At 41.9% G+C, this 15000-nt stretch overlaps 1 protein-coding gene across 1 annotated transcript in view; it reads right to left on the bottom strand.

Annotated features, from left to right (window-relative positions):
• glra4b (glycine receptor, alpha 4b) overlaps nucleotides 1-15000 on the bottom strand; it is a 41309-nt gene that overhangs the window by 26089 nt on the left and 220 nt on the right. The window contains exons 2-4 of the mRNA XM_017721897.2: nucleotides 10345-10472; nucleotides 3413-3480; nucleotides 780-1003 (exon numbers count right to left, since the gene is read on the bottom strand). Coding sequence (XP_017577386.1) covers nucleotides 780-1003; nucleotides 3413-3480; nucleotides 10345-10472 — 420 coding nt within the window. The remainder of the gene's footprint in view (nucleotides 1-779; nucleotides 1004-3412; nucleotides 3481-10344; nucleotides 10473-15000) is intronic.

The following is a 15000-nucleotide window of genomic DNA, read 5'->3' as shown; positions in this document are numbered from 1 at the left end:
ACGTTTTACAAGAAACTTTTCTACTTTTGTGGAAAGTTTCCCGTTGGAGATGCGAGAAAAGCGGCTATAGCTGAGCTAAAGAGTAAAGCAGAGCAAAGTAAGTCTGTGTTTCCGTTTATATATTGTAGCCTTTACGAGCACATCAGCACGTACTGAGACCTTCCTTCAGGCAAGATGGTAAAATGGACATAAAATGTTGTGGCTCCAAAAGTGGATTGATTTTTGTTGCAAGGACAAAATGGCCCTTCTGAACATTTGGATTGCAACCCATGGGCTAGACGATTGTGCCGCTCAGGAGACTCTTAAAAAGATGGTTCTTTAAGGGTTCAGACAATGGTTCTATATAGAATCATAAACACTCAAAGAACCATTTGCATGCTCTTTGTGAAATGTATTTTCAGACTGATGAGGAACATGTTAATAAGGTTCTATATAGAACCTCCAACACTATATACAGTCTCCCACAACAAATGGTTCTTTGAGTTTTTATGGTTCTGTACAGGATCACTGCCTTTATTACAGGACCTTTGAAGAACCACTTTTAAGAGTGAACTATAGACACTATACAGTATCAGAAGAAGATTATTAGCTGTTATTTTATTTTATTGTAATTAAAAAAACATTATTAACCAGTTAACCTCTGTTTAAATTTTGTTCAGTAATGTTTCATGAAAGAATTGGTCATTTTAATGTTGTTCTATCATTGTTTCTGATACCGTACAACGCGAAAAGCTGTAATCCTCTTGGGGGCCAGTAGGGGGCGAAGAGGTGGTTCTAACCTGATGCTGTAGAGCACGTTTCCATTCTGGAAGATTCTCAGCAGCTTGTTGTCAGTGGTGACCTCATGGAAGTTGGCACCCTTCTCGTTGGCAAAGAACAGGTCGGGCTTCCAGATGGAGTCAAGCATCGAGGGGTCCAGATCCAGAGAGTCGTCTGGATACTCTTTATAGGCCAGCCGGGGGTCATTCCACTGCTGCCGTAGAAACACGTTCAAACGGTAATCCTGAGGAAGTGCGGAGGGTTGATATTTAGATCACTTATCCTATTTACTTGCTAAACTGGTGGGATATAAGCTTCCATTAGCCAGGGCAAAACTAAGGAACCTCAGACACCAAATTATGGCTAAATAATATTGTGGCATCTAGCACAGGATCCACATGGCCATGAGAAACTTTGGGGGTGTGGCCATGCAAAGAGCAAACCATAGTCCCAGTTTAAAAAGCCAGTTTGCTGTTGTTTTTGTCACTGGGTGGTTATGCTTGTAGTTCATTAGAGTAACTGTACCTGGGGAGGGGGATTACAGGCTGCTGGAAGTATCTACCCTCCTCAGATGTCACATTAATCCTCACTGTGTTAGGCATTTTGCCTCATTTTGTCTCATGTTCAAAATAAAAAAGCATCCACTGTGTGTTCCGCATCTTCTTCTGAGTCGACGCTACAATATACCATAAGTTTTATTCTCCGTTTGGAGGGGAAAGCGTGTCACAGATGTTGCAGGGCTAAACAAGATGCTTAAAATATCAGGTTCAGCTCCAGACGTCTGTATGCACATTTACACCGTTGACCTAAGATTAATAACACTTTTCCCTTTTAATTTCTCAGATTTTCCTTTCTACTCTTAAAGCTTCAGCACCAAGAGATTTTGGACAATTTCACGCTCCCAACTTTGTGGGAGCAGTTTGGGGACGGCCCCTTCCTGTTCCAGCATGACTGCACACCAGTGCACAAAGCAGGTCCATAAAGATGTGGATTGAGCCAGTTTGGTGTGGAAGAACTTGACTGGCCTGCACAGAGTCCTGACCTCAACCCCATAGAACACCTTTGGGATGAATTAGAGCGGAGACTGTGAGCCAGGCCTTCTCGTCCAACATCAGTGTCTGACCTCACAAATGTGCTTCTAGAAGAACGGTCAGAAATTCCCATAAACACTCCTAACCCTTGTGGAAAGCCTTCCCAGAAGAGCTGAAGCTGTTATAGCTGCAAAGGGTGAGACATCATATTAAAGCCTATGGATTAAGAAGGGGACGTCACTCTAGTTCATATGTGCGTGAAGCCAGACGACTGTATAGTTTTGGCCATATAGTGTAGTACATTTCGTTTATTGCAAAAAACCAGAAATAATTGTGTTTACCACGAGAAGATTTGCTCTTGCTCTGCCAGATTGATATAAATTATTCTGGTTAGTATTGAGCTGCTCACAGTCTGCTGAGACTGATCCACTCTGCTTATATATCTCTCCTGCTGTTTATTTCATGCGCTGAAGTCGAGAAGCGTGCGACAGTAATATGACGTTTGTGAGCATGTTAGTGTGTGTGTGTCCCACATGGTCCATTATTCATAGTGGGGTCTTTCTGTGTTTCTTAGCATGTCTGCTGGTCGCTCTGAGGTTTAGTGGTGGACCAATTTGGTGTAATGCAGAGTGACACATGGTGGTCCTGTGGCAGTACTCTGTACACTGGATAGGAGTGTGGGCATGTTCATCTGCGATGGCAAGACATAAGCTAAAATTGGAATGAAGAGTGTTTCACGTGTCCATGAGTATTTTTAATATTGCAAGGTCCAAATGTCTTCACAAGTAAAATAAAAATAGAGAGAAAAACTTTGTTTTCCACTTTCCTCAGAATCTGCTTATTGTAAGTAATAAGCAAGCTTTTTAGAAATAGAGCACCGGACTGCTGATAAGCAAACAGACAGGGACACAGTGGCGTTATTTATTTGTGTGTTTGCTTATTTTTTTGTTTACAGTACTGTGCAAAAGTCATTCAAGACAAGTTACATATCAGTATTTATTGTGTCCACTCTTTACCTCACTTTCAGCTCCTCTGAGAACCTGCAGACTCACCTCCAAAGTTCAGTCTTAGAAGCTGGTTGATGATTTTCTGAATCAAACCCATTCAGTGGTGCTGAGGTCTGGACTCTGGGATGGTCAGTCCACTGTTCAGCTTCTTTGTTTGATGTGTCCGTCTCCTTTAATCTTCTTTTTAATCTTCGTTCTTCTTGATCAGCTACACATCCTTTCAGACCCACAGCGCTGAGTGGTCTCTGTTTTTCACTGTAGCTTTTAATCAATTTTTTGAACTTCCGTTTTTTTTTTTTTTTCACTTTGACTTTCTCCTTCCTGATGAAGTGGAGCATGTTATATCTAAATATCTCCTTTTAAAAAATTAATAACCCAAAAGGTCATTTTAACTGGATAAATGAATAAATAAATGAAGGATGGTCTCTGACTTTCGCACAGTACTGTATTAAGCACTTGGTGATCATTTAGCTCAGGGACTCTCGCTGATGGCATGTTTTGCTCACATTTCACAGTATAGAAGGATTGTGTGTTATGATGTCCCATTCACATCGACTGGGTTTCTAAACTTTTGCATGTGACACTGTGATTAAAGTTTGGGTTTTATGGTTTTACCATAGTCGTCTCTGTGACGGAGCCGAAGCTGTTGATGAAGATGTTGCAGGTGACGTTGACAGGAGGCCCTGAAAGAGACAAACACACCCACCCACACACACACACACACACACAAAACACACCCACACAGGTGGACCACTAGCTATCGCGCTCTCTTGAATGAAGTTCATTACTTACAGGAAGCAGTAAGTAGGACACAGCATCTAGCTACGCCACAAACAATGATGTAATACTCCTCAGCAGTGGTGGTCAGTAACTGAGTAACTGAGTAACTGAGGCACTGAGTAACTGAGTAACTGAGTAAATGTAATTGGTTTCTGTACTTTAGTATTTTTGGTGTATCTGTACTGAAGTTTCTCCGTTCTGGACTTTTTCCTTTCACTCCACTACATTTCAGAGTCTAATATCCGACGTTTTCCTCCTACATTTTGAGAAATCTGTGGTTCCTTTTGGTTTCTGTGTGTATAAAAACGTAACATGTCAAAACGAAAGAAGCGCAAAGCCAGAGCACCAATCAGGGCCCAGCGGTCACTTTGTTTAGAGCTGGTTTTGACCTGTTGGTCATACCGACCCAGTGCAGCACGCGGTTCAACGTCAGCGCAGCAGCGTAAAACTTTGGGAGAGTCTGTTCAACATAAATGATGAACTAACCTAACTTTGTGTAAATAGAGCTCAATATAGAAATATGTCCACATATGCAGTCGAGACTGACGCGGCTTTTTTCTGAATTTCTACAAACACCAGTTCATTTTATAGTAAATGAGTTTGGGCTGGTTTATGTTTATGAACAGACGCCTACAGATCAACACAGTAAAGGAGCTCATCTGTGATCCTGAGTTTAAAGCCAGTTTTTATTCAACTTAAACTTGGAACTAAGTTGTAAATAAATCTGAAACTGAAACTTTGCTTGTGTGTAAAAAGTGATTTCAGAGCCACTCGGTTCTCCCTGATGGAAACTGTTTACCTTCAGTGTTTTGTGCTTCTGATCATTTTAATAGACGTCAGCGTCACTAATTAATGACGTTCTATTAAAAGACTGGTTTACCAAGAGAGACGCTGGAGGACTTTCACCTGAAATGAGTTCATGAAGCCAGTCTGGTTATAAAAATGATAACAGGACATCAGAGCCAGAATTACTCTTTTAGTACTTTTACTTTATACTTAAGTACATTTGAAGGGAAATACTTTAGTACTTTTACTCAAATTGAAGTCTAAAGGGAGGAACTTCTACTTTTACTGGAGTGATATTTTACCTTGGGGGTCTCGACTTTATGTCAGGTACAGGGTTTGTATACTGCTCCTTAGCAACAAGCACTGCTCTCAAATTTAGGAAAGCATAACTAATGGGCTTGCTGGTAGTTTTCTCAGGGACTCAGAGCAGCGCTAGATCGGTCACATTATGTGAAGGAGGGTAACATATTACTGACTCTGATTGGTGCCATCTGTGCCATATTGAGTCCCACTCAACTCAAATTGAACAGAAGAAACCAGGCAAAAGTCATTTCTCTCAACAGCAAAGCAAATGGATTCTTTCTCTGACAATTCACAGTAACAGAAAAGCGCAGGCAGTGCAGAGTGACCCATTCACACCCTCCTATGTTAAAGAGTAACTTCACTATTTTCAGCCCACCTTGAAAATGGGAGGAGCACACACTAAAGTGGGCACTGCAGTGATGTGCGGGGTTTGGAGGTGGGGCTAGTAGGGAAATCAGGTGGGCTGGGCTGTTGTGCGTGTATATAACTAAAGTTAGCTACCAAAAAATATGAAGTGTGACAGAATCAAACCAGCATAAAGCATAAAAAATCAAATCAAATGAGCCTCAGCGGAATGAGCCACTGACTCAACCCGCTGAAGAGTTAACATAGTGCCAGAAATAGATGAACAGTGAGCAGCAGAGGCGCCGAAGAGTAGAGCATTCCCTAAAACCCCGACAGCTCGCTTAGCTGTTTAGCAGGTCCATATTCCATATAACCCTTCGCAACTGATCACTATAAAAATGATATTTTTATAGTTTGGGCTGGTATTATTTATCATTACAGAGCAGTGCAGTACAGCTGTTAGTAAAGGTCTTAATTACCCTTTAATCCATGTAGCCTTTTAAAACAGGTGCACACAGGATGCAGTAGCAGTGCATAGAAAGTACATGTATACTTTGATTTTCTCTGCCTGCGTCTGACTCATGAAACTTTCCCTACAACGTGGAAAAGAGCCGAGATTTGAGTCCAAGTGATGAATCAGACTCAGCCCGTGGAATCAAGCACCAGCCCACCAGCAACTCATTTACATCTGTTGTAAGTGATACCTTATTTGGCCACAGCCTGAAAACAAACCGGCCGAATTTAAAAAATAAATAAATAAATCAGACAAATAATAAAGCAGAGCTGATAACGAAGTAATAACAGAGAACAGAGAGACTGGGAGACAAGCTAACGCTCCACTTGTAGCTCACTGCAACAGTTATTGTTGATGTGGTGAATTATTTTGAAGGTTGCCAGATTGTCGCAACAGTTTCAACCCAAAACAAAAAAAGTGACAGCACAACAGGAGCTCATTGCCCAACTGGCAACCTCTCACTCTCCAACAGCCTGCTGCTGGCTGTGTTGACATATCCAGGACGGTCCAGTTAGCGCACAGATATTCTTAAGGATTTGTGGTAAATATTTGATTGTCATTTCCACGGAAATGATCATTTATTGATTAAGCGTTGTTAAAAGTGATATTTATAGCTGATCAGTTGGGACGTTCCCTTGCAAGCTCTGACAGTCTTATTTTGGCGATGTGGAACAGAAATGAAATATACATGAGTTCAGGGACCGCCCACAGAAAGAAAGAGAGAGAGAGAGAGAGAGAGAGAGAGAGAGAGAGAGAGAGAGAGAGAGAGAGAGAGAGAGAGAGAGAGAGAGAGAGAGAGGGAGAGTGAGGGGGAGAGAGAGAGGAAGAGTGAGAGGGAGAGAGAGGAAGGGCAAGAGAAGAGAAAACTGAGTTGAGGAGAAAGCTGCAGAGAGAGAGGGAAATACAGAGAGAAGACAGAAAGAAAGAGAAAGAGATGGGAGAAGAAAGAAATGGAGAGGGAGATTTAAAGCCCTGCTGATAAAAATAACTTTAGCCATTAAAAGTAAAAGTAAAGAGGGAAATAAGAACAGATCTGGTTGGCTGCTTGTTTCATTATTACCACTCATATTTTTGCATTCATATGTAAAGCAGTCATGCCAAAAAAACAAAAACAAAATTCATTACAAAAAAACAGAGAGAGAACTTGTGGTGAGTACATCAAGCTGAATCTGTCCGAATGAGTAAATGTAGCAACAGAGGAGAAAGAGAGAGAGAGAGAGAGAGAGAGAGAGAGAGAGAGAGAGAGAGAGAGAGAGAGAGACAGAGGGAGAGAGAGAGAGAGAGAGAGAGAGAGAGAGTGGAGAGAGAGAGAGAGGGAGAGAGAGAGAGAGAGAGAGAGAGAGAGACAGAGAGAGAGAGAGAGAGAGACAGAGGGAGAGAGAGAGAGAGAGAGAGAGAGAGAGAGAGAGAGACAGAGAGAGAGAGAGAGAGAGAGAGAGAGAGAGAGAGAGAGAGAGAGAGAGAGAGAGAGAGAGAGAGACAGAGGGAGAGAGAGAGAGAGAGAGAGAGAGTGGAGAGAGAGAGTGGAGAGAGAGAGAGAGAGAGAGAGAGAGAGAGAGAGACAGAGGGAGAGAGAGAGAGAGAGAGGGAGAGAGAGAGAGAGAGAGAGAGAGAGAGAGAGAGAGAGAGAGAGAGAGAGAGACAGAGGAGAAAGAGAGAGAGACAGACAGAGGGAGAGCGACTGATTTAGGTCTGTGGGTTAACATGCAGTTGAGCAGACAGGAAAGCAAACTAAATGGACCCACTGACAGAGAAAATTCCCTCGGTGCAAAGACTCGCGGACGAGTTGCTGTGGCACTTTTCAGTGCAGAACAGTGCGCCGGGGCCTCACGACATTCGGTTAAAGTGACATGCTGCCAGAGCTGCATCTCAGTCTATGCCTTAATCAAGTTCCTGAGGCCCACTCTCTCGGCAAATCAATTTTTCAGTAATGTTTTTATTTTTAAAACAAAGGCCTGTATCTAGAACATGTCCTGTCTCCATTTGGATTTACCAGCCAATCCTAGCGTCAGAAGAGGTGAGAAACAATTAGCCTGTTCTGGTCCTAGTGCAAGAGGCAGTAACTGGTTCCCAGTCCTAGCCAATCCTAGGGCAGGAGGTGAGGATAATACTCACCAGTTCCAGTGCAGGAGACGGGATACAACTAGTCGTTCCACAAGAGGTGGGACTACTAAGCAATCCTACTCTGAGCTGATGAGTTAGGAAACTACTAGGCAATTATAATCCTAGCAGAGGAGACAGGATCCAATACAACAAGCTAATCCTAGTGCTTGAAGTGGCATAATACTAGTATCCTACCTTCTGCACTAGGACTGACAACTAGTTTTGTCACATAAGGTGGGACACTGCTAGCCAATACTAGCAAATGATGCTGTAAACTACTAGGCAATCATAATCCTAACAAAGGAGACCAGCCTATCCTACTATAGAAGTTGGGATACCAGCCAATCTAAGCATAGGAGTTTGGGTATGACTAGCCAATCCTAAGCGTAGCACAGTATGTGGGATACCATCAGCAAACCCTAGCTGGATATGGGATAGGGCAAGGCAATTCTAGTCCACAGACATCATCATTAGTTAATCCTACTGCAGGAATCAGGACACTACTAGCCAATCAGGCACAGAAGGTGGTATACCAGAAGTGAATCCTAGCAAGATGTAAGATACCACTAACCAGTCCTACCCTAGGAGGTGGGATACAACTAGCCAGCCCCAATCCTAGTACATGAGGTGGAATACAGCCTATACAATCTAGCACAGGGGGTGGGACAGTCCTAGTCAATTCTAGTGCAAGGGGCAGGATTCTGTCCTATCCTAGTGCAGAAGTATGAGCAGTAAATCCTAGCACAGGAAGCAGGATACTACTAACCATGGCATAAGAGTTAGGAGTTCTCATGCAGGTTAACGGATACTGTGAATCCTAGTGCAGAGGGATGCAATACAACTTAGTCTTAGCTCCTAAAACAGAATACTACTAGTCCATCCTTGCACAGGAGGTGAGATACTACTAGCCAGTCCTATTCCTAGCACTACAGGTGGGATACCACTAGCCAATTCCAGCACATGATTCAGGAAACAACTAGCCAGTCCAAGTCCCAGCACAGGAGACAGGATACCACTAGCCATTCTCAGTGCATGAAGTGGGATATGAGGCAGGATGCAGCTTGTCAATATTGGTCATAGTGCTAGAGGTAGGACAAAATCCCTGGAAAGGAGGCAGAATACAAACAGCCAATCCTAGTGCAGAAGGGAAGACACTACTAGCCAATCCTAGCACAGGAGGCAGGTTCGTACTAGCCTCTGATCTGAGATACAACTAGTCAGTCTAAGTCCTAACACAGAAAATGTGATGGTACTAGCTAAACCTATCACAGGAGTCAAAGTACTAGCCAAATATTGTCCTAGCATGACATTGGAAAATACAAGCCAATCCAAGTGCAGGTGGTGGGATAACAATAGCCAATCCAAGCACAGGAGATGGGATGATACTAGTTGATTCTGTCACAGGAGGTGGGATGCTACTAGTTAATCCAGGAGGAGGGTTACTACTAGCCAATGCTAGCACAGCAGGTGGGATAATGTTGGTCACAGGAGTTGAGATAGTCCTAGCGCAAGAAGTGGGAAAGTACAAGCCAATTCTACCATAGGATGTGGGATACTGCCTAGCAATCCCATCACACAAGGTGGGATAATATTTGTCAAGTCTACCACCAGAGTTGGGATATCAGTAGCTAGTTCTACCACAGGAGTTGGACTACTACTGCCCTGTCATAGGAGGTGGGACAATAGTCAGTCCTACCACAGGAGTTGGACTACTACTGCCCTGTCATAGGAGGTGGGACAATAGTCAAACCTACCACAGGAGTTGGGATAATACTAGCTAGTCCTAGCAAATGATGTGGGGAACTACAAGCCAATACTACAAGGTGCCATGAGCTAGTCCTAGTGCAGGAGGTGAAATAATGTAGCCAATTCTAGGCTGGAAACTATTAGCCAATCCTAGTCCTAGTATGGCAGGTGGCACACTACTAACCAGTCCTCACGCAAAAGGCAGGATTAATTGAAATAGGGGAGTAAAAAAATGACTTGGCACAGACGTCCGTCTCTGTGAAGCAGAAATAGCCCACGCTGACCAGAGCGCTCTGCTCAGACAGTTCTCTGCTTCGCCTTTCTGACCTTTCGAATTTTCTCAAGCTTTTTCACAGGTGAGTCTGTCAGATTAGAAAAGAATATTTTTGCTGCACATGTCAAATCATTTCCTTACATTCTCACATTCTCTCCCTCTCTCTTTCTGCCTTTCACACACCCCACACACACTCTCTCTCTTTCACTGCCTATCAGCGATTGTCTTTGTAGTCCTGCCGTCCGAAACTGAGTGAAGTTTCGGCCTGAAAGCGTTTTACGGCTGAAATCAGCAGGTTTCCCTCTACACACTGCCGCTATTTCAACATGTCCCAAAGTGACAAAAATATCACCAGGAGACAGCAGTGCAGGACAGGCGGGGGGATGAAGGGATGAGGAAGGAAGATTTAAAAGAAAAAAAAAAACTAGATGAGGAAAGAGAAGAACATCAAAGAGAAAGTTCAGCCGTGAAAATTAACCCCTGAAAATAGACCAAGACTTTTAACTGAAGTGCTCTCTTCTGCAAGAGTAATCCCGTTTGGATGCACTGTGCTAAAACCTTCTGCAACAAACACATCTCTATACTGACGTTTCAGTTTAGAAACTCATCCTTGATTACACAGTGTGCATTCTGGGTAACTGATGGAGTGAAACTGGGATGGGAGCTGAAGCTTGTGAATGCCTGTGCTTGCTGTACCTTTAAAATTGGGCCTGATGCGAGCGTCATAGCCTGATGTTTTTCCCATCAGCTTGTCCAAGAAGTCAGAGGGGGACATGGGCTTCGCCTTACTGCTAGGAGACTTCATCTCCCTGCCAAACACAAGCCTGAGAATGGACAAAGACAGAAGAACAGGAAGAAATGGAAAAGTAAATGGCTGACATTGCTGAAAACTCAGTGGTTTGGGGAAAATACTAAACATTATGCACTTATGATCCTGCAATGAATTTTTGTGCCTTAACTATACCCAGTCTGGGAGGAGCCATGCATTGCCTGAGGCGGTGACGGGTTAGGCGCCTCGCTTAAAGGTACAACAGTCCTAGGATGTGAACCCATGCCCTGCTGGTCGTTGTCTCACCTCTCCTACCTCTAGGCAACTGGCCACACTTCTCTCAAATCCACTTCACGTTGTTAAGTAACCTCAAATAGACGTGATTATGTGATCTCTGGTGGTGTATGACACGCTGCCATCTATAATGGGCAAATGCATGGATAAATCTCACTGGTCAATGTGGCTGCTACTGTTGTTTTTACTTTTCTCCAGTATGTGCAACGACAGTATGTCAATACAGTACTACTTATTTTTGCTTGTGCCCTGATGGGCTTAATACTATAGTACGTATATTAGCTGTAAGCGAACACTGGTGTACATGAAATTTTCAGCCATTATAGCTCTGGCATAGGCAGGCAAAACAAAAAATTGGCTAGACCTGTGAAGAAATTAATAGGCCAAATTGGTAGATACAATTTCCAAGCATGCTATGTCTTGAAGTATCATAACATCAGGCTATTACCTACTGCTGACTGAGCAGTCATCACTCTGCCTATTCCAACAATTCCACTCACTACAGACACAAATGTCAGCCAGTGAAGATGACGTAGACAAGAGATATAAAAAATGTGGAAAAAGAAGACAGAAAACTTAGAAACGTAAACATAATTGTCCCACGCTCAAAGCATGCAGATATGAAAAAGTGTATGGACCTTTTATGTCTTACCCTTGATGACTCAATGCATTGAAATGGATGTTTGCTTTGACATTTTGACACAATCCGTTCTAGCATTTGTAGTAAAAGAGCATTTTAAATTTGCACACTGACAATAAATGGCACACTATCAGGGGTGGGTTCTCACTTTTACCGTTCTCCCAGGTACATCTTTGATTGGAGGGCCAAGAAAACAATGTGGATCCTGATGGAAAGTTCAATAATTCTGAGGTCATTGTCTTTAAAAATGCAGCTTATAAAATATTCTGTCCTCAGGTGATCGCATGGTCCAGTGATTGGACTGGGTAGAGCCACTGATTTCCATTTCTAACAATTGACTGAAACCTGGTTAACATACGGCATATTCACAGTTGGTGACCTATTTATCCAACTACATATCTAACTTCCAGAAGGCCTATTGCTCCATTTGTTCTCATTAAATTAGTCTCCCCTATTGTAAATCCAAACATGGTTGGTTGATTCCTCTGTCAGTTCTTAATTATGTTGGTAGTTAATCTAGACCGTAAGGCCTTTGGTTCTGCCCCTGAAGGCCTAATCATTGGCAGAGCTCACTTGGCTGTATCTGCCTAGATACCATAAAAAGAAGAATCCTGATTTTCTCTGACTCTGATGGCTGCTATTGGTGTACATACGCCTCCATTACATTTCATCTACATTCGTCTTGTAGATCCAGAACTAAAAAAGAAGACTTGAGATACCAACCATGCCTTACCTGATCGACTGTCTTTGGAGTAAAGTGGGGTTACTGTGTACTGTATTTTGTTTTATTTCCAAAATATTCCTTCCGAGATGATTCATGATTGCGTCCACTGTTCTTCTAACCCCATGTGGCCAGTAATCATCATATACAGACCCACCAAAGCACCCCCTCCTGCCTTCTCTGACCATGACCTCTGTCTGGAACATTCTTCCCACCCAGCACATTAAGAAATCTCCACAGATCCTAGTCCTAAATTGCAAGTAGTTGTACGTATCAATATTTCATGTGTGACAAGAAAGCTTAAATGATTATAAGAATAACTATAAAGTGCTTTCTCCCACACACACACACACACACACACACACACTGTCACAGTCCAGTCAGTTTTAGTCCACTGAATCCCACTCCACATTTAGACACATTTAACGCTCGAGCTGCTTCACCTCGTGTTCAAGAACAGAAGTCTGTCACATTTTATTGCCAAAACTAAAACCGCAGCCAGACGCATTAATAGCGACCTGAACTGCGAGTCCATGTTAATTCGTGCTGGCTTCATATTTGATTGTCCTACTGGCCCACATTTTTTTTATTCTGTGAGTTTTCGTTCGGGCTGACAGCATCGTGACCGGACTGCCTCATTAAACGCAAACTGGATTTCTAGATGCAAATTTTCCCCCCATTTTTGTTCATTGGCAGTAAAAATATGAATCCAGACAGTGCTGTCTCTGTGTGTCAACTTCATCATTTACAGAGAGCACACACACACACACACACACACACACACACACTCCAGAACAGATAAAGAACACACCACACATAAGCCTACATGCACAGGCACACACACACACACACACACACACACCCACACACACACACACACACACACACACTCCAGAACAGATAAAGAACACACCACACATAAGCCTACATGCACAGGCACACACACACACACACACACACACACACACACACTCCAGAACAGATAAAGAACACACCACACATAAGCCTACATGCACACACACACACACACATATATCCATATATATATATATATATATATGTGTGTGTGCATAAGTGTGCATAGGTAAATGGCCAAAAATGACTTGGCAAAACTTCTGGTTCCATTGACTTACACTGAAAGTAATGTATATTTTTCCTTCTCCTGAAAAGTGACCATTTTGGAGATACAAGGTTTTGTTGCAACAGTAGCGAAATAGGGTTAGGGTTAGGGTTAGGGTTAGGGTTAGGGTTAGGGTTAGACAGAAGCAGAATGTGTGTGTGTGTGTGTGTGTGTGTGTGTGTGTGTGTGTGTGTGTGACAGTGTGTGTGTGTGTGTGTGTGTGTGTGTGTTACTGTGTGTACAGATATACAAGTTTTTGTTTTGACAGTATCAATGTATATATATACACATAGAAACCTTGTATCTCCATTTTTGTATAATTTTAAAATGCCTGTTGTTCTTTCCATTGTACGTTAATGTCATGATGAATGGACTAAAAGAAACGACCCAAAGTGATTAGAGAGACGTCTGGTTCCATTGACTTCCACTGAAAGTAAAGTAGGTTTTTTCCTTCTCCTGTAAAGCTGCCAGTTTTGAGATTTTATTCCGACAAGATTTTCTTTTGTGGTTTTCTTGCCAGCTACCATTTACAGTGTGTTATAACATTTAAACGAACCAACAAAAATGATCCAAAATCATTTGGAGGAAAAAAAAATCTGGTTTCTTTAACTTTCATTGAAAATTAAGACCATTTTTCTTTCTTCTGTAAATTCCCATTTTGGAAATACTAGATTTTGTCAGGATAGCAATGTAGGTACTACAGTGTACACCACAATATCATGACTGTCACAAACTGTGTACGTCTAATTTGAAGACAGCTGCTGCCCTTTGAACAGTGTCAAAACTTCATGGCCAACAGAAACCACCCAGAATTACTTGGAACAAAATCACTGTCCATAATTCATTACCTTAGACTGAAAAGAATGTTTTACATAAAAATGAAAATGATATTTCAGCATTAAGCATTCACTTGATCAGAAAAGCACTAATAGAACAAAGATACATTGTCACTGATGTAAAGTAAAGCCAAAATGTGCTAACAGCACCCCCCTGTGGAGACTCTTCAGCCCGCCAAACTCGGGTGAGTTTGTGTGTTAATGTGTTTGTTTAACATTTGCAAAGCTCTCCTCGAGGAAGCCCAGTCATATTTGTAGTTCTACTCCAATACTTAGTTTATCTAATCAGTCCTTTATTAGATTAACTCTGGTGCTGTTGATGGAATCGAACAAATTCATGTGAAAACTGGAGGGCAGCAAGAAATCGGGAACCTATTTCACTTTACTGCCACAGTAAAATCTAGCACCTTTACAGATTAAGGAACATTTTGTAGTAAGAAGATTTTGTTACAAATCATTATGCAGAATTTCTATCAGTCCATTCATTGTGGAATTTTGACACAAAGCAAAAAGCATATATATATATATATATATATATATATATATATATATATATATATATATAATAGTGGTCTATAAATGTATATAAACCTGTATAAACTACCTTTGTTTTTTTTTTTTTTTTTTTTTTTTTTCACATTGTGTTGTCACATCTTATTATTTCACAATAAACACTAATGTTACAAGTTAAGAATATTTTTGCTTTTAATTCTCCTGTAAAGTTACCAGCTATCCTGACAATGACCAAAAGAACTTCTATGTTCTAACATACGTAAAAGCCCACGTTCTCCTCACCCTCACAGACAGAAACTTATGAAGATGGATCTGATGGACGTACACATCACCTGTGAGCCAGCAAACGTTTATACGTGCACATATTACACTCACACTTGCTGTGATGTGTTTACCTTTATCCACTCTCTGTGAAACAGTGGTGATCTGATTTAAAGTGCTCTGTGGAAAGCCAGTAAA

The sequence above is a fragment of the Pygocentrus nattereri genome, chromosome 23 (genome assembly GCF_015220715.1).
Source record: "Pygocentrus nattereri isolate fPygNat1 chromosome 23, fPygNat1.pri, whole genome shotgun sequence".
Taxonomy (NCBI): domain Eukaryota; kingdom Metazoa; phylum Chordata; class Actinopteri; order Characiformes; family Serrasalmidae; genus Pygocentrus; species Pygocentrus nattereri.
This window is presented reverse-complemented; position numbering and strand designations above follow the sequence as displayed.